At 39.0% G+C, this 18,680-nt stretch overlaps 1 protein-coding gene across 4 annotated transcripts in view; it reads left to right on the forward strand.

Annotated features, from left to right (window-relative positions):
• GALNT13 (polypeptide N-acetylgalactosaminyltransferase 13) overlaps positions 1-18,680 on the forward strand; it is a 555,668-nt gene that overhangs the window by 496,539 nt on the left and 40,449 nt on the right. For 3 of the 4 annotated variants that reach the window (XM_060178155.1, XM_007520879.3, XM_060178156.1), the window contains one exon: positions 4,097-4,195. The exons of the other annotated variant lie outside the window; for it this stretch is intronic. In XM_060178155.1, the coding sequence (XP_060034138.1) occupies positions 4,097-4,195 (99 nt within the window). The remainder of the gene's footprint in view (positions 1-4,096; positions 4,196-18,680) is intronic. 4 annotated transcript variants of the gene reach the window in all.

Below are 18,680 nucleotides of genomic sequence, written 5' to 3' on the forward strand. Positions count from 1 at the left end.
GGCCATTTTTCCCCCTTTTGTTGCCCTTGTTGTTGTAGCCTCGTTGTGGTTATTATTATTGCCCTTGTTGAGGCTATTCGTTGTTGGATAGGACAGAGAGAAATGGAGAGAGGAGGGGAAGACAGAGAGGGGGAGAGAAAGATAGATACCTGCAGACCTGCTTTACCGCCTGGGAAGCGACTCCCCTGCAGGTGGGGAGCCGGGGGCTCGAACCGGGATTCTTACGCCAGTTCCTGCGCTTTGCGCCACGTGCGCTTAACCCACTGCGTCACTGCCCGACCCCCTAAAACTAATTCTAATTGTGCTACTCAAATGTATTTTGGTACATATAAGTGCAGTGAATTAGAGGTCTCTTTGGAACTTAATGAATTCTTCCAGTATTTTTTGTTGTTTCTACCATACAGCAAGTTACTAAATTAGTTTAATTTTTTATGTTGTCTGCTACTATGTGGAAAGAGTTAAACGATCATATGCCAGGGCCAACGAGTGGCTCACCTAATACAGTGTATATATTACCAAGCATGGGGACCCAGGTTCCAGTTTCTGATCTCCACCTGTAGCAGGGGGACCTTCCTGGGTAGGGTGCAGTGCTGCAGGTGTGTCTCTACTTATTTCTCCCTCTCTGTCTCTTACCATCTATTAAAAATAAATCGCCAGAGAGAGTATTGGAGTATTCAAGAGAAAATGTACTTAAATGCATATTCACTAGAGCAATGAGATTAAGGAAACACTAGCAGTGAACTCTGAGATCTGCTGAGACAAATGTGCCTAGTGCTTCCTTCTTTACAAAGTAAAGTGAAACCAAATGTTAAATGTAGTTAGTATACGTAAAGTACTCATAATAAGTAACACAATGTGCACTTGAAGGATAAGCATGCATTACAGTAATTAAAGCAAAAATTACAAAAAAACCCAACTAGTTTACATTTCAACTCTTACACTTCAGTAGATCTTACTTATCAATCTTGAAGCACAAAAGTTTAGGAATGGGGTAGAGAGACTACTTGTTTTTAAATGGAAGAGACACTGTCCTGTGCTGTTACAGTCCAGCAGAGGGAGCAAGAGCTAATGAACTGCAGTCGCTACTGATGATCCAACAGAAAACAGTTTGTTCATTTCAGCTGTCAAAAGCTAAGTAGGTACTAAGAAAATAGTTTCGAGGTTTAAGCCACAGGCTTTCATGCCAGAGACTCTGAGGTTTCAGGTTCTCTCCCTGGGACCTCAAAAGCCAGAACTTAGCTGCACTCTGGTTAAAAATGAGTCAAAAAAAGAAAGAAAGAAAAAGAAAAGAAAACTTGAACTAAGGTTGATGGCTTGGTGGTAAAGAACATATGTGAGACCCTGAGTTTGACATTTGGCATTACATCCAGAAAGTTCTAATTCATCAAAGTTCTGGTTAACAATTACATAAAACCATCCTAAATATGATCACCTTTTACATCTTCAAAAAGATGAGACTTAAGTTTGCACTTTGTTGAATCTTTATGTCTTAAAGAAAATAGGAACAAATGATTCTCGAAGTTACAGGGCCTAGGAGAAATCTGATGTACACACCACACTGCCTAGTGGGTTGCATGGATTTTATAAATATCTGGATGTGTTAGGCCTACGTGATACAGATCTTCCAGCTGTAGTCTGTGTTCCGATGATATATTCCTTTTTTGCTTTTCTTTTTCTTTTTCAGAGCCAAGGCTTCATGCATGCCTTTCAATACTTAAAGCCACAATTTTTTAAAATTGTTGTTGGATAGAGGGTCAGAGAAAGGGAGAGACAGTGGAACACTAGAGCTTCATCTGATGCCATTACACTTCTTATTTGGTGTTGGGGCTTGACCCTGGTTCTGCAAGGCATGTGCCCTTCCCAGTCAGATACTCTCTAGTTCTGACCTTCCTAATTTTTTTTTTAATTTATTTGTTTTCCCTTTTGTTGCCCTTGTTGCTTTTTTATTGTTGGTGTAGTTACTATTGTTATTATTGATGTCGTCGTTGTTAGGACAGAGAGAAATGGAGAGAGGAAGGGAAGACAGAGAGGGAGAGAGGAAGGGAAGACAGAGAGGGAGAGAGAAAGACAGACACCTGCAGACCTGCTTCACTACTTGTGAAGTGACCTCCCTGCAGGTGGGGAGCCGGGGGCTCGAACCAAGATCCTTAGGCCAGTCCTTGCGTTTTGCACCAAGTACGCTTGCTTAACCCGCTGCACTACTGCCCGACTCCCTGACCTTCCTATTTTTTTTTCTAAGTTGTTTGCTGATGCTCCAGATCTCTGACGTTCTATGCCTATCGTCTGTATGTAATATTTTAACCATCACCTCAGTTTATTTGCATGGTTTCAGTCTGGCAGTCTTCACGAAGATGACTTCGCCTCTCACCTTCCTGATGTGATTCACCGACTTCTGAGTCTTCACTGTTTTTGTAGACCTTTGCTATTAACCAAATGACCTCTTGTTGCTTTACCTCTGCCCCGCTCGAACTCAGTCCTTCCTTGCTCCTTCCAGACCACCCTTCTCACAAATAACAGCTGACTGCCTTGAAATCCAGATGTGGAGCCAGTGAACTAGCTCACTTGGACACTGCATTGCTTAGTCATGTGCGCAACCCAGGTTCAAGCCCGGCCCCCACTGCATTGAAGGAAGGTTATGTGCTGTGGTCTCTCTCATTCTGTCTCTATGCTTTTATGCTTTCTCTGTCTCTATCAAAAAGAGAAAGAAAAGAGAGATATAAAGAAAGAAAAAAAATCAGAATGTGAAAGGGGCCAAGTGTTGGGGCACCCAGTAGAATACAAGACCCTGGTCCCTACCTACTGGGGGGGGGGGAAGTTTCATTGGTAAGGAAGCAGTGTTGCAAGTGTCTCCTTCTCTCCCTTTCTATCACCCCCTCCCTTCTAAATTTTCCTCCGTTCATATCAAAAAAAAAAAAAAAAAGGCTGCTGGGAGTTGTAGATTTGCCCTGCAGCGCTCAAACCCTGGGTTTACTCTGGTGGGAAAAAGCAGAAGGGTAGGGGAAGAGAAGAAAGAAATCAGAATGTGACAATTTTCAAACTCATTGTCAAAACTTTTAGCTTCCTTAATTGCAGGATGTATGCAAAATATTTCTGGAGTCTTATTTAGTTTATTAGAATGATTTTTAGTTTATTAGTTTATTAAAATGATTTTTCTCCTCTCATGTTTTTGCATTCATATATACTTGATTGAGTAGTGTTAGCCTCTTTAATCTTAGTGAATGACTTTTGTAAATTTATTTAGTTCAAATATGTATTAGCGTATGTTAATTATGGACAAATGCATTGTAGAAGTATAAACATAGACTCTCGTCTCGTCGTTGCAGTTGGTAATTTAATCTTGTTTTTAAGGAATTTTAATGTGAAATCAGCATTTAACTTTGCCATAGCTTTTCTGAGGTTTAACTGCTCTCCATTAAGCTTGCCACTAGGAATGAATAAAAGGCACAAAATTGTTTTAGTGACAGAAATAGTGTAATTAATCTTCGTTAATTTACCTCACGCTGCATCTAGTAATGAAGTCATCCGAAAAACAAGTTTGAATACACAATTTCTGTTCTCTGGCATGTGGTACAACAGAAGCTTGAAAACGTACTGTGGTCATCTGAGTATAATTTGAAAACTGTCCTAATCTCAAAAGGATTTGGGGAATAATTGTAATTTTTACTGTTTAAGTAGTTCCCTCTTTTTCTCTACCGAGCTATAGATAGTATGCCTCTTGGATAGATGTTAGTGACAATACCCATTCAAGCTGACTTTAACAGATTTGAAAAGTGCCCAAGACAGCACTTTTAATAAGTCAATGAAGTTTGCTAAATATTTCAGACTTATCCCAGTTTACGATGTACGAGCAAGTTAGGACCACCGTGAAATACTGTGCATTGACTAATGTAAACATAATTCCCTAACAATTACAGTGTTTCCCAGTGCTGATTATTCATTAGATAATGAACATGGTAAAAAGATTTGCAGTAAGGTGTTTTGAGGGAAATTTCCATACAGTCTTGTGTCACTTGACCATTGATATATGACCTAGTAGCAGTAGGTCCTTCCAGCTGAAATCTGACTTACATGCTGTGTGTGTGTGTGTTTTCTTTAGATACGAAATGTTGAAACCAATCAATGCTTAGACAATATGGGCCGCAAGGAAAATGAAAAAGTGGGTATATTCAACTGTCACGGGATGGGAGGAAATCAGGTAAACATGCCTTTTTATTGACTTCATAATGAGGTGGGAGTGGGGGATACTGTTGGGGAAACTCTTAAGGTAGATGCCATAGTCCCCTCTATGACAAGAATGTCAGTTAATGAGTTTTGGGATCAAGAACTAATTTAGCTTGGTTTTTTTTTTTTTTTTAATTTCAAATATTTAAAAATAATGTAGAGTTTAATATAAGGGGTAACCCTTCTTTCCTTCTTCCTTCCTTCTTCCTACTTCCTTTTTCCTTTTTTTTTTTTTTTTTTTAACCAGAGCATGACTCAGCTCTAGGCTTATGGTGGTGCTGGGGATTGAGCCTTGGACCTCAGAGCTTCAGGCTTGAATGTCTTTTTGCATAACCACTATGATATCTCCCCCTAGCCCAAGACAGCATTTTTAATAAGTCTACAGTCAATGAAGTTAGCTAAATATTTTTAGACTTATCCCAGTTTATTGTGTATCAGCAAGTTAGGACCACAATGAAGTATTATGCATTGACTAATGTAAAAATAATTCCATAATAATTACAGTGTTTCCCAGTGCAGATTATTCTAAATTTTGCAAATAATTAGGCCTAACATGTGTTTTGAGTTTTTGATGTTCAATGAAATGCCAGATTTCATGGATATGCATCTCTGTTACTTTTTTTAAATTTATTTCTTCCCTTTTTGTTGTCCTTGTTTCTTTTTTTTTTTATTGTTGTAGTTATTGTTGTTGTTGTTGTTATTGATGCCGTCGTTGGATAGGACAGAGAGCAATGGAAAGAGGAGGGGAAGACAGAGAGGGAGAGAGAAAGACAGACACCTACAGACCTGCTTCACTGCCTGTGAAGCGGCTCTCCTTCAGGTGGGGAACCAGGGGCTCAAACCAGGATCCTTACGCCAGTCCTTGTGCTTTGTGCCACCTGTGCTTAACCCGCTGAGCTACCGCCAGACTCCCACTTTTTTTTCCTTTGACAATCTAAAGATATCCTTTGCAGCATTTCAGCAAGTTTCAAAACTCACTAAAAAATCTACGGCAAATTGTATTGACTATAACATTTCAACTAATTGCCAGAGATTTATCAGAAAGTTACAAGGATTCTTGTGTTTGTTTTAAATATTGGAAAGTGGTACTACAAAGTGGACCATGTGGCCGCATGGCTGTGACTCTGGGGCTAAAACCTACCTGCAGACTTTGCTAGTATGAGAAGCAGAATTTGGACTCTGTAAGTATTTAACCAGTAGATCTATAGACACCTAACTCTCTATAAACACATTGATTACAGAAGTGAGGGAGTTCTTTATTTAATAGTCCAGACGAAAGTAAAGAGACAGCGGTTACACTATCAGCACAGCATTATGGGGAAATTAATTTTTTTATTTATAAAAAGGAAACACTGACAAAAACCATAGGATAAGAGGGGTACAAATCCACATAATTCCCACCACCAGAACTCTGTATCCCATCCCCTCCCCTGATAGCTTTCCCATTCTCTATCCCTCTGGGAGTATGGACCCAGGGGGGTTGTGGGTTGCAGAAGGTAGAAGGTCTGGCTTCTGTAATTGCTTCCCCGCTGAACATGGGCGTTGACTGGTCGGTCCATATTCCCAGCCTGCCTCTCTCTTTCCCTAGTGGGGAAGGGCTCTGGGGAAGTGGAGCTCCAGGACACATTGGTGGGGTCACCTGTCCAGGGAAGTCAGGTCAGCATCCTGCTGGCATCTGGAACCTGGTGGCTGTAAAGAGAGTTAACATACAAAGCCAAACAAATTGTTGAGCAATCATGAACCTAAAGGCTGGAATAGTGCAGATGAAGTGTTGGGGGGTGGGGGTAATTCTCTGCAGACGCTTGTGTACTTCTGCTTTCAGGTATATATTTTTCCCTGGTTTATGGACACGTTATTGTTTAAGTTTTATCATAATCTTGCAGTAAGAGAGCTGCTGAAAATTAGCTGTTTCATACACTTGCAAGTGCAGGAGGGAAAAAGCCGCAGTGGCCACATTCGTCCTGAAGTTAGGACAAGCAGAGCTTTTCCTATAGGTGTGTGTTCTGGCTGCCAGCATCCCTCTAACTAGGAGTATGTGTGACTTGAACAACCTTTGCATAGCTTACTTAATGTGAGTATGGGGCTGACATTTTGAAATGTCTCCCATAATACATTTCAATATATACATATTGGGATGACCTACAGAATTCAAAAGGAGAAACATTCTTCATGGGATTACTTGGTTCCCGGTGCAGATGAAATTGAAGGAGCCCAATCATCCAGGTGAATTCATCTCATCTGTCTGTTAAAATGTCACTGTGAAAAGGGATAAGCAGGCCTATAGCTCCCTTTGGATAAAGGACCCAATATTCCTGGATCATAAATGTTCATATTCACATTATTCATTTACAAGGCATAAGGTCTAAACTTCTTATTGGCAAGGACTATATATTGCTGCTATCAGCTTCAGAGAATAGCCCAGTGCTTGGGGTATGGGCAGGAATTTCATAAATATACTCAAGTAAATATATGAAATAATTCATAGTCACAACGTAGCCCTGTGTGACTATTCTCAAAGAACGTCACTTTTGCCACAGTAACCAGTACTTTATAAAGATACAAAGGCCAGCATTCAAAAAGGAAGTGAACAGATAGACAATAAGTAAAAAGCCAATAAAGACACAAATGCCAGCATTCAGAAAGGAAGTGAACAGATAGACAAGTAAAAAGCCACAATCACATAAATTCAGATGTCACCACCTGTTCACTCTTTTCACTTCTAAAGTGGAAACTTTGAAGATAGACTATTTCATAAAATCATTTGCTTATAATTTATTCTTTTATGAAAATCAATTTTCTCGCATAATAAACGTTAAGGACATACTACAATTTTGCATACTGGGCCAATGTGATAGTTCACCTGGGAGGATGCCTGCTTTACCATATACAAGACCCAGGTTCAAATCCACCTTCCACTCCACTGGGAGAAACCCTAGTATTTTGATGTCTTTTTCTCTGTGTGTCTCTGTGTTTCTCTCTTATCTGGAAACTCAGCCTAACGCAGTGAGACCCTGGTTAGAACAACAAAATTCACTTTCAAAAAGAAGAGATTTTTCGAACTTTTTTCTTAGAGCTTTTTTATTGCTATTCTTTTATGTTGCTATGGAAGCAGAATCTATTTTTATCTTTATGTCATTTGAAAGTCGTCCCAATCCACAAAATTCTCATTTCTCTTTCCTGCTTTTGCACAAAATTCATAATCAATATTAATCTTGGGGTTTTTTTGGTAACCTTTGCATTCAGTTACTTTTCTAAGAGAATGTACTTTAAGCCTGTTAACAGCTACTCCTCAATCATTTCTCCGTTCTCTGTGGCATTGTGGTCACTTGGTCAGTTTTGTTTTGTTTATGAGCTCAACTTTTCTTGTTGGAAATTTACTTTTTAATCACTCCTACATCCAGTCTATTCTCCTCGCTTCATCCCCAGAATGTGGCAAGGGTATTGAACTATGGTAAGTGCCTAATAGGTATCAGGAAAATAAATAGAAGAAAGAATGTATGGGAGTTTAGTAGAAAATAAAAGTTACAGTTAAGGGGGCCAGAAAGGTCATTCAGCATTAGAGCACAGGACTCGGATGTTTGAAAATGCAGGTCTGATCCATAGGCCAGGGCTAAGCGGTGCTCTGCTCTCTCTCATATAAAAATAAATTTTAAAAGAACACTGTAAAAGCTAAGTAACAAGTTGATAATTATTTAGTTGATAATTATTCAGTTCTGCATTTGAGCACTTTAGAATGTTCTTTAGCACTGAAGTAGTAAATACTTTCTACCTCAAAAAATTGACAATATTGGACATTTGGTTTTATCTTTTATTAGTATGTTTCCTGTTCATTCATAAGTAACAGCATGGGAAAGAGAGAGGCAGGCTGGGAGTATGGATCCACCTGTCACTGCCCATGTTCTGTGGGGAAGCAATTACAGAAGCCAGACCTTCCACCTTCTGCATCCCACAATGACCTTGGGTCCATACTCCCGGAGGGATAAAGAATAGGAAAGCTATCAGGGGAGGGGATGGGATACGAAGTTCTGGTGCTGGGAATTATATGGAGTTGTACCCCTCTTATCCTATGTTTTTTGTCAGTGTTTCCATTTTATAAATAAAAATTATAAAGTATATATATATATATATATATAATGCTCTAAGAAGAGGAAATAATGAGAATTTGATTAAGACTTGAATATAGATCTTTACAAATAAGAGACATCAATTTGTTGATATTAGAAGTGATAGAGTTGTCTCTTTTTTTTATTTATAAAAAAGGAAACATTGACTAAACCATAGGATAAGAGGGGTACAACTCCACACAATTCCCACCACCAGAACTCCGTATCCCATCCCCTCCCCTGATAGCTTTCCTATTCTTTATCCCTCTGGGAGTATGGACCCAAGGTCATTGTGGGATGCAGAAGGTGGAAGGTCTGGCTTCTGTAATTGCTTCCCCACAGAACATGGGCAGTGACAGGTCGATCCATACTCCCAATCTGCCTCTCTCTTTCCCTAGTGGGGAAGGGCTCTGGGGAAGCAGAACTCCAGGACACATTGGTGGGATTGTCTATCCAGGGAAGTCGGGTTGGCATCCTGCTAGCATCTGGAACCTGGTGGCTGAAAAGAGAGTTAACATGCAAAGCCAAGCAAATTGTTAACCCATCATGAACCTAAAGGCTGGAGTAGTGCAGATGAAGAGTTTGGGGTTCCTCCATTTTGTAGACAGCTAGTAGGCATATTTTAATTATATTCCAAAGGGCCTGTGACTATACTAGTGTTTCTTTTTTTTTTTTTTTTTTTTTTTTTTTGCCTGAGTCTGAAATCTGATATGCAGGTGGATCTAAGTTATTGTGTGGGGAGATGATGTCATGGTTGGAAAAGGACCAGAAAGCTGGATAGTAGCTCCCTAATTTGAGAAAGGGGTATTAAATATTGTTGACTGTAAACCCCATTGATTGGAGTTGTCTCTTCTACACTTGGAGCTGTGACATCAGTTCCTGGAAGCAGTTCCATGTCCGCAACCATTCTAATGGCTCAGATTTATAACTCCCCTCCCCCTGAGCTCTGGAATCTTGTGTGGACAGATATTTGTGAATCAAACATTTCAGATCTGGCTGTTCCCAAAAAGGTTCATTTCCTTTTGTCACTTTGAATTGAAGCCTGGCATATAAACTTTACCTCTCAAGTCTGATCGATCACACACATTTTGGTGTGTGTGTGTGTGTGTGTGTGTGTGTGTGTGTGTGTGTGTGTCATCTTTGATTTCCTTCGAGTTTACCACTCGAAGGAAATTGTTGGCACAATTCTACTACTCTGGGTGTTTTTTTTTTAATTTTTTTACAGAGATGGTGAGACAAGATAGAGGGTTTTGGGGGGAGACACTGCTTGTGAAGTTTCTATTTGGTACCTAGGGGCTTGCATCTGGGTCTTCACTCATAGTAAAGTGTGTACTCTACCTTGTAAGTTATTTCTCAGATCCCCAATTCTGATACTTTTATGAAAATAATATTACCCCTTGATGCCAACCTCTAAATTCTTCATTGATAGGGTCTGTATCCTTTTCCAAGACTGTCTTCTTTTTCTTCTTTGTTCCAACAAACTCATTCATTCTTTATCTACATCTTTTATGTGACATTAGAATCAAAATATGAGTGCAGGGAGATCACTCATAATTAGTGAAAATTGCATGCATACCTGAGGTGCCAGAGAGTCCAGGTTCCTTCCCAGCAAGAGCCTTATGCCAGTGATCTGGGTGTGTGTGTGTGTGTGTGTGTGTGTGTGTGTGTGTGTGTGTTAAACAAATACATCATCCTACTCTGTTTTTCTAGCATAGTTCCTCTTGGTTCCAATAGATCCTTGCACTCCAGATGTTGTCTGACTTTTTTTTTTTTTTGCCTCTGGGTTATTGCTGGGGCTCGGTGCCTGCACCACCAATCCACTGCTCCTGGAGGCTAATTTTTTCCCTTTTGTTGCCCTTGTTTTTTATCCTTGTTGTGGTTATTATTGTTGTTGTTATTGATGGCATTGTTGTTGAGGGGAAGACAGAGAGGGGCAGAGAAAGATAGATACCTGCAGACCTGCTTCACCGCCTGTGAAGTGACACACCCCTCCCCCCCCCCACCCCGCAGGTGGGGAATCAGGGGCTCGAACCGGGATCCTTATACCGGTCCTTGTGCTTCATGCCATGTGTGCTTAACCCTCTGCGCTACTACCTGACCCCCAAGTCTGACATTTTTTAGCACTTTGGTGGTCTGTGCATTCTCATATCTATATAGTTCATTAATTCTGGTCTAATTACACTCCTAGCCATATGTTGCTCTACTCATAAACTTAAGATATATGAGAACCTAAATAATTTAGCTTCTTTTTTTGCTACCTGTTAATTAATAAATTATTTTATAAAACATTATATTAGTGATTTATAAGATTGTAAAGGTATAGTTTCATACCATTTTCACTACCAAAACTCTGTGCTTTCAAACTCCCAATGATAACCACCATAGATCTCCTAAGATCTTATTGATGGATAAGCTATTTTTATTTTATTTTTTTAATTTCATTTGTTATGGTGGATGTGGCTGCTTCTGGGATCCTGGATTCCAACATTTCCCAGGTTGAAAAAGACTAACTCTGATACTTATGGACAAGCATAAGTGTTGTATGGAGGAGTGAACACATGAGTATGTTTACTGACTGTGACCCTGAACAGATTTCTTTAACTGCTGAGTAGAGCTTCATAAAGTCTCTGTTGAGCCATCTGTTAATGGGCATCTAGGTAACTTCTGTTTTTTTCTTTTTTTTTTTTTTTGGCTACTATGAATAATGCAGCTAATATCTTTTAAGTTACCTTTATTTATTTATTGGATAGAAATCAAGAGGGAAAGATGAGATATTGAGAGAGAAATACACTTGAAGCTCTGTTCCACCACTTGGCAAAGCTTTCCCACTGCATGTGGGGACTGGGGGCTCAAACTTAGGTCATGTTGTAATTTAACTTAAAAAAAAAAGGCTTTGGGAAACTGGGGCTCCTAAAAGGATTCTCAGCAGGGAGCTGAGAACAGGTTAAAACAGTAGAGACTTTATTTGGGTGAACCGGGTAAAAGATAAACATTTATGTAGGTGCCACAAATAAGCAGTTTCATTTAAGGTAAAGTGAAAGAGAAGTTTATAAGGGTAGAACAGAAGCATAGGACATATATTTTAGATACACAAAATAATCAATTATCATCAGGGGTTAAGCCTACGCTAGGCCCATAAAGTCTGAGTATAGTTATCAAAAGTTTAGTCCCATAAGATAAACGATTACCAGCATACGCTAGGTCCATAAAGTCTGAGTATAGTTATCAAAAGTTTAGTTCCTATTTAGTTAGGTTCCTATTCATACTTTTGCTTATATTTTCATGGTAAAGTGGGGATTATCTTGGCCACTTATAAGTTCTCTGCATTAAGTAAAGTCACTGCCTTCTGTTACACATGTTATGGATAACGCCTGACTTATTAAAAACACTTCACAGTAGGTTTTCATACATACCCTGTTAAGCACTTTGTATCATCCTGTCACTTTCTTTATTGTTTCTTCTGTTTGATGTAGAAATACCCCTATTTGGTAATAAAATTCTTTTAAATGACATGTCATCTTAAAGAAACCAATATTGAAATCATTAAATTAGTTTTTATCTTCTTGGGCATATACTATGTCTTCCCAAATAGTGGTGATAATTTTCCTTTAAAATGAATGTAATTTGCAAAAATACACTCATGCCTGAGGCATGAACTAAAGGTTCCCAGGTTCAATAACCATAAGCCAGAGCTGAGACGTGTTCTGGTTAGAAAATAAAAAATATGTGAGTCTTGCGGTAGCGCAGTGGGTTAAGTGCATGTATTGCAGAAAGAGCCAAAGACCTGCATAAGGATCTCGGTTCAAGCCCCCAGCCCCCACCTGCAGGGGAGTCAATTCACAAGCAGTGAAGCAAGTCTGCAGGTGTCTATCATTCTCTCTCCCTCTGTCTTCCCCTCCTCTCTCCATTTCTCTCTGTCCTATCCAACAATGACGACAACAATAAAACAACAAGGGCAACAAAAGGGAATAAATAAATAAATATTTAAAAAATAAAACAAAACGTATATAAAAAACTAATGTAAGATATAATTGTAACTGAGTACAAATTAGGGTTTTTTTTTTCTTTTCTCCTTCTCTTTCTCAATCTCTTTCTCTCTGACACCAGGCTTACTACTGTTGGTGCCTACATGACACCAAGTTTCCTGGCAGTCATCTTATTTTATTGTTTTTCTTCAATAAATGAGTGAGGGAAAGAGAAACAGAGAGTAAAAGGAACACTAGCATGGTAACAAATTAGGTTGACATAATATTCATATAATCACCATGTCTCTTAAATATCAAATATTAATCTAAAATTTTATTTATACAATGATATTTTCCTTTAAATTGCAGAATCTCTTTGGTCAAGAATGGGAAAAAAACAGTCCCTATACCTATTCTAAAGACAAAAGTAACAAATAGTTGAAAAATACTCATATTTAACAAATGCATTTGTCACCCCCCCCCCCGGGAGCCACTCATTTGGAGAGAGCTAGAAAGTACATGAAAAACATTTCTGTAATTTATTGCAGTAATGCTTCAGAGCCATTTATCAAGGTAGCAAGCCTTTAGGGATGTGAATGCTAGCCATTTATTAAAATCCTGTTTTGGGCAAGATAAAGAATACATTATTAGGTCTTATCTATTCTTTAAACAAATGTCTCCACCTCTTCTAGAATGTTATTATTTACTTGTAAGAAAACTCTAACCTCATGACAGATGTAGAACAGATTTTGAGAGTAAACAACATCTTCTCCTCATTAGCACACACTCTCTCTGAAGAAAGCTTAATTTTTTTAGTAATGCTTCCTAATGCACTCACAGATTGTAATGAATACATTCATTCAACAGATATGCATTCATTTTATAGTCTGCATTTTTATAAGTACTATAGTTACTTAGGAGCCATTTCTGCACCATTTTGTTCCCCCTTTTAGTAGCTTGCAGGATGGAATTAAAGTGCACCAGGGATCTCACAAAGTAAATTTGCAAGTGAAATGAAATGGCCTATGAAGAGAAGAAGCAAGTCCCTTTCAGCAAATGTTTAAATAAGTTGGAGACATGCAAACCAGTGGAGAGCAGAATTTTAACTCCTATGGAAAAAGGAATTATTTTCAGGGCCTTTCAATCTCATTATTGCTTGGCTGGGAGAACTTCTCTGTTTGACTTGTGCTCTTAACAAGAGACTCAAAAAATACTGGGACCAGAACGGTGGCTAGTTCAATCATCTGTCCCTCAAAACCTGCTTCTACTAGCTTCTGATAGACGCTGATAGTGATGTCAGTATATGAGGTTCAATCATAAGGGTGAGCAGATATCCAAAGTCAAACATTTCAAGTTGAGTCAGTTTTGGGGGGAGTCCTGTGGTGTTTGATTATCCTTTAGTTCTTTGTTTAGTTTCCTTCCCATTAGATCTCAGCAGGGTTTGCTGTTATGGGATCAGTCTGGTCTTCTTCTTCTAGCATTTGCCCTTCTTCCGCAGCCAGTCAGCAGCGTCAGGTTGAGCCTGATGTCAAATTTCGAGACCTCCTTTGAATCTAGAGAGGTGGCAGTCGTTGACTATGTGGGTCATAGTCTGTCTGGAGCCGCAGGGGCATTTCGGGTCGTCTCTGGCTCCCCAGCGATGGAACATGACGCACCAGCCATGGCCTGTTCCATAGCCATTGAGGAGGGCCCAATCATAACGTGCTAGGTCAAAGCCGGGTTGACGCTTGCAGGGGTCTGTGATGAGGTGTTTGTTCTTGACCTCAGCTGACTGCCAACTCTGTTTCCAAGAGTCTGGAACAGAGAAGTTCAGTGTAGGCGTAGGGGACCAGATTGGGTGACGAGATGTCAAGCGTTGGACAGGGTGGGCGAAGATCTCCGCGTATATTGGCAGGTCCGGTCGAGCGTAGACGTGGGAAATGAACTTAGATGATGCCGCATTCCGACGAATATCTGGCGGGGCGATGTTGCTGAGAACTGGCAGCCATGGAACCGGGGTGGAACGGATGGTTCCAGAAATGATCCTCATGGAGGAATATAATTTGGAATCGACCGAGTAGACATGGGGGCTACGGAACCATACTGGGGCACAGTATTCTGCAGTGGAATAGCATAATGCCAGAGAGGATGATCGTAGTGTGGAAGAAAGCCTTTCAGATACATGTGTGGTCTGTGCTTACTTTTTGTTCTTAACATTTTATTTTCATAGGAAGTAAATCCTCTCAAATTTTATCTAGTGCCAAAGTCATACCAAGTTCAGGGCTTTCACCCCTGGTTCCAAACATACTTGTTCCTAAATTATCAAACTTAGTCTCAGAATCACTAAGTCTGTAATTCTTTTTCTCACTCAGTTCTTTTTTCTCCACCCGATACTTTTCTTTCATATTACCTTCTATTATCCTTCATCACTGCTCACCATAACTTGAGACCAATCACTGTAGAATTCACTAATAATTTTACTTGATATATTATTGATTGCCTCATATTATTATTATTATAGTTTTCAATATGGTTTCCCAATAAATCCAGACTGACCCTGTCTTTCCTCCAACCTCATTCAATAATGAAGTTAGGACTCCTTCCAAAAATTTACCCTCATCTGGAAAGCCAAACAAACGCAAATGTGAAGAACTCGTGTCACTATAAGATGATGTTCACTTTTTTTTTAATTGGTCAAAGCTCTACACATTCTAATCACTTCCTGCTTTTGTAATTTTATCTCCCTATAGGTGAACTCACCTAGTGAGTTTAACCTAGTGAGTGTGTTAAAAATATTATTTTAACATACTTAGTTATGTGACCTGGGATGTGGCACAGTGAATAAAGCAGTGACCTTTCAAACATGAGTTTGGATCTACTGACATCATATGTGACTTGGGATGCTCTGAGCCTTTCCTCTCCACTCAACTCCCCTCCCCTCTCATCCCCTCTTCTCTTCTCCTCTCCCTTTCTTTCCCCTCCCCTTCTCTCCTCTTCTCTCTCATATTGATAAATAAACCAACCCTTAAACATATTCATTTACTTATTTTTAGAGAAAGAGACTAATAGAGAGATAGGAGAGCACTACTTATCCCTGGCATGTATTAGTGTTGGGATTGAATCTGTTACCTTTGTGACCTTAGGCTTGCAAGTTCTATGCTCTAACAAGGAATTCTCTCCCTGGCCCTTAAGAACCCTAAAGAAAGAGGGCAGGAAAGGACTGGGGGGGGGTGCTTTGGGGTGCATAATGATGATGTAAAAAGACATAAATTGGGAATGATACATGTGTTCTGCAGATACCTATCATGGAGAAATAAGAAAAATGTACTCATGTGTCAACAATTGTCCTGTAAACCATTAACTTCCCAATAATACGATAGAAAAAAAATAGTATTACCTATTATTTAAAAATCATGTCATTGCCATTTCTTATACCCATCTGCCATGACCTTTTCTGTTTTTTAAAACTAAATGAATTATAGTTCTGTAGTTTTTTAAATATGTATTTTTATTTATTCATTATTGTATAAAGACAGAGAAATTGAGAGGAGAAGGGGGAGATAGAGAGAGAGAGACAGAGAGACACTTGCAGCACTGCTTCACCATTTGTGAAGCTTTCCCCCTGCAGGTAAGGACCAGGGGCTTGAACCCAGGTCCTTGCGCACTGCAGAATGTATGCTTAGCCAGGTGTGATACCACCTAGCCCCATATAGTTTATAAACATATTTCACCTAGTTCTACTTCAAAGCTCACTCTGCTCTATATTGTATTATTTCCTTTGCTTATCAGTCTGTACTAATATTGCCTTCTTAGTGAATCATAGTGATGTGTTTCTCATTTGCTTTACTTATCTATCTCTATTTTTCTTATTCAAATTCTTTTGCTGTTATTCTATTAAATATGTTCATCATTTAAAAATTCTAAAGTGCTTTTGAAATGAAAATGAGCTCTTTTCCTTCCTCTTCCCCCTACAGTAATAAGTGCTTATTGAAATACCAAGCATGTATGCACACTTGTATTGTCTCTTGAAGTTTCTCAAGAAACTGCTGCTATCACAGAAATAGTTCCAACATTTTGGGAAACCACATAAAGGAAAAATCTTCTTGGATAATACAATTATTTCCATAAGACTATAATGGAATGAAGAAAAAATGATCATGTAATGTCTGGAGCCTATGGCTGTCATGTCATCTGGGAATCAAAACTAAATAAATCCAGACTTCTTTGCAGACATGATAAATTTGAGAGCTTTCTGAGAGAGGAAATTTATCCTGGGCTGTCTGGTGTCCCCAGGTTTAAATACATGTATTTTCATAAGAGGAATTAGAAGGATTTTACACACAGCAAAGGAGAAAGTAATATAACTGTGCAGGCAAAGATAAAGTGTTGAAGCCACAAGGGAAGAAACAGTGGCAGTCATCAAAAACTAGAACAAGTCAAGGAACAGAATGTTCCATAGAGGCTCCAGAATGCTGTCTTACTAATCTCTTGATGTTGATATAGAGATGTTGAGTTTTGATGTCTGGCTTCCAGAACCGTGAAAGCATTACTTTCATCTACCAAATTTATGGAGAAACGTTTTCAACATTCACAGGAAATTAATGTAAGAGCTCACAGAGACAACTTGGAAATATTATAGGTCCATATTCATAAGAAAATCTCTGGATTTGGGAAAGAGGAAGATATGAAATCTTCCTCTCAGGGGACCAGGAGGTAGTTCAGAAAGTAGAGCTCTTTACTGTGTGTGAGACCTTGTGTTTGGTCTCTAGCATTACATTAGAGCACCATGGACAATACCAAGACAATGGTGGATGGTAAAGTGCTGTGTTCTTGTAGTTCCCTCTCTTTCTGTGTTTTGCCTCATTCACCAATCCAGGGACATTGAATTTACAAATTTAATCATGGAGGCCACGTTATATTGTCTTGTTACCTTAAATAAAGTGGTAGCTCAAGGACTGGTTTTGGATTATACTACCTACACAGAATGTTTTCATTAGAGAAAATTTATTTTTGGAGACTCTATTTTGCTGGGCTAGCCTGAGGGTGTTTCATCCTGGGCATGTGCTCTCTGGGTTGGAGAGAACTCTGCCAGAGCCAACCTAGGCTGCTGTCTATTCAGCGATGTGGGAAAGGAACCAGGAACTCTTGTGGCTGAGCGGGAATGCAATGCCATGCTGGCTTTATTCATCTGCATTTATACTTTCCAGGAAGGAAGTGGTAGGGTGGAAAAGGAATTACATAGGATAAGGGAGCGGAGTGGAAAAAGAGCGCCAACCAATGGGGATTAAACCAATGGAGATTAAACCAATGGGGACTAAACCAATGCCCTACAGGCAAGGAGGGTCTCAGGTAAAACAATGATTATGTAAATAGACCACAACATCTAGCAATGCAGCATAGAGCAGGGGGGAGCTGGTGTAATGCCCAACACTATTTTAAATTACATTTGCATACTTTTTTTCTACTTTTATGTAATTATAGTACATAAAATTTCCTATAAGCTCCAGTTCCTATATACATAAAAATTTAAATATAAAATAGCTAAGGATGAATCTTAAATACTGAATGATAGTATTCCTTTCTTTTTTATTAAAATATTTTATTTATTAATTTTCTCTTTTGTTGTCCTTGTTGTTTTTCATTATTGTTGTAGTTATTATTGTTATTGATGTTGTCATTGTTGGATAGGACAGAGAGAAATGGAGAGTGGAGGGGAAGACAGAGGGGGAGAGAAAGATAGACACATGCAGACATGCTTCACCACCTATGAAGCGACTCCCCTGCAGGTGGGGAGCCGGGGGCTCGAGCTGGGATCCTTGCTGGTCCTTGTGCTTTGTGCCATGTGCACTTAACCTGCTGCGCTACTGCCCGACTCCCATGATAGTATTCCTTATCTTCTCATACCTTAATTCAATAACTGAGCAAGTAATAACAGCTCCATAATTCAAACTAATTATATCATTTTATATTAAAGAAGCATCTATTAATCTAGTAGTGGGTGATTCAAACTTAAACTTCTCAGGTTTTTTTGGTGTTAAAAACAAGTGAAAATTTGTTACGTTCAACTATTTTATTTTTCTGGTAGGAGTTATTGAGGCCTGAGATTATTTTCTTAAGACTTTTAAAAAGCAAGCACTGATATTGAATTTCTCCCTTAGAGTTATCTTTTCCCCTAAGTGTCTGGAAGTCTAATTTTAAGTAATTGTACAAAATGATAGTTAACATTTATCACCAACGGCATTTTTTTAAAGCAGTAAGAAAATTGGCAATGAAAGGCAACCTAGGAAGCATTTTTACTATTTTAATTTAACCACAGTTTTGGCTCTGAGCTTTTTAGCTCTAAGTAACAAATTTTGGTTACTTGACTTATTGTGCCATTAATACACCCTGCCCCAAATAGATTTTAAAAAGT

Source organism: Erinaceus europaeus, chromosome 18 (assembly GCF_950295315.1).
Source record: "Erinaceus europaeus chromosome 18, mEriEur2.1, whole genome shotgun sequence".
Taxonomy (NCBI): Eukaryota; Metazoa; Chordata; class Mammalia; order Eulipotyphla; family Erinaceidae; genus Erinaceus; species Erinaceus europaeus.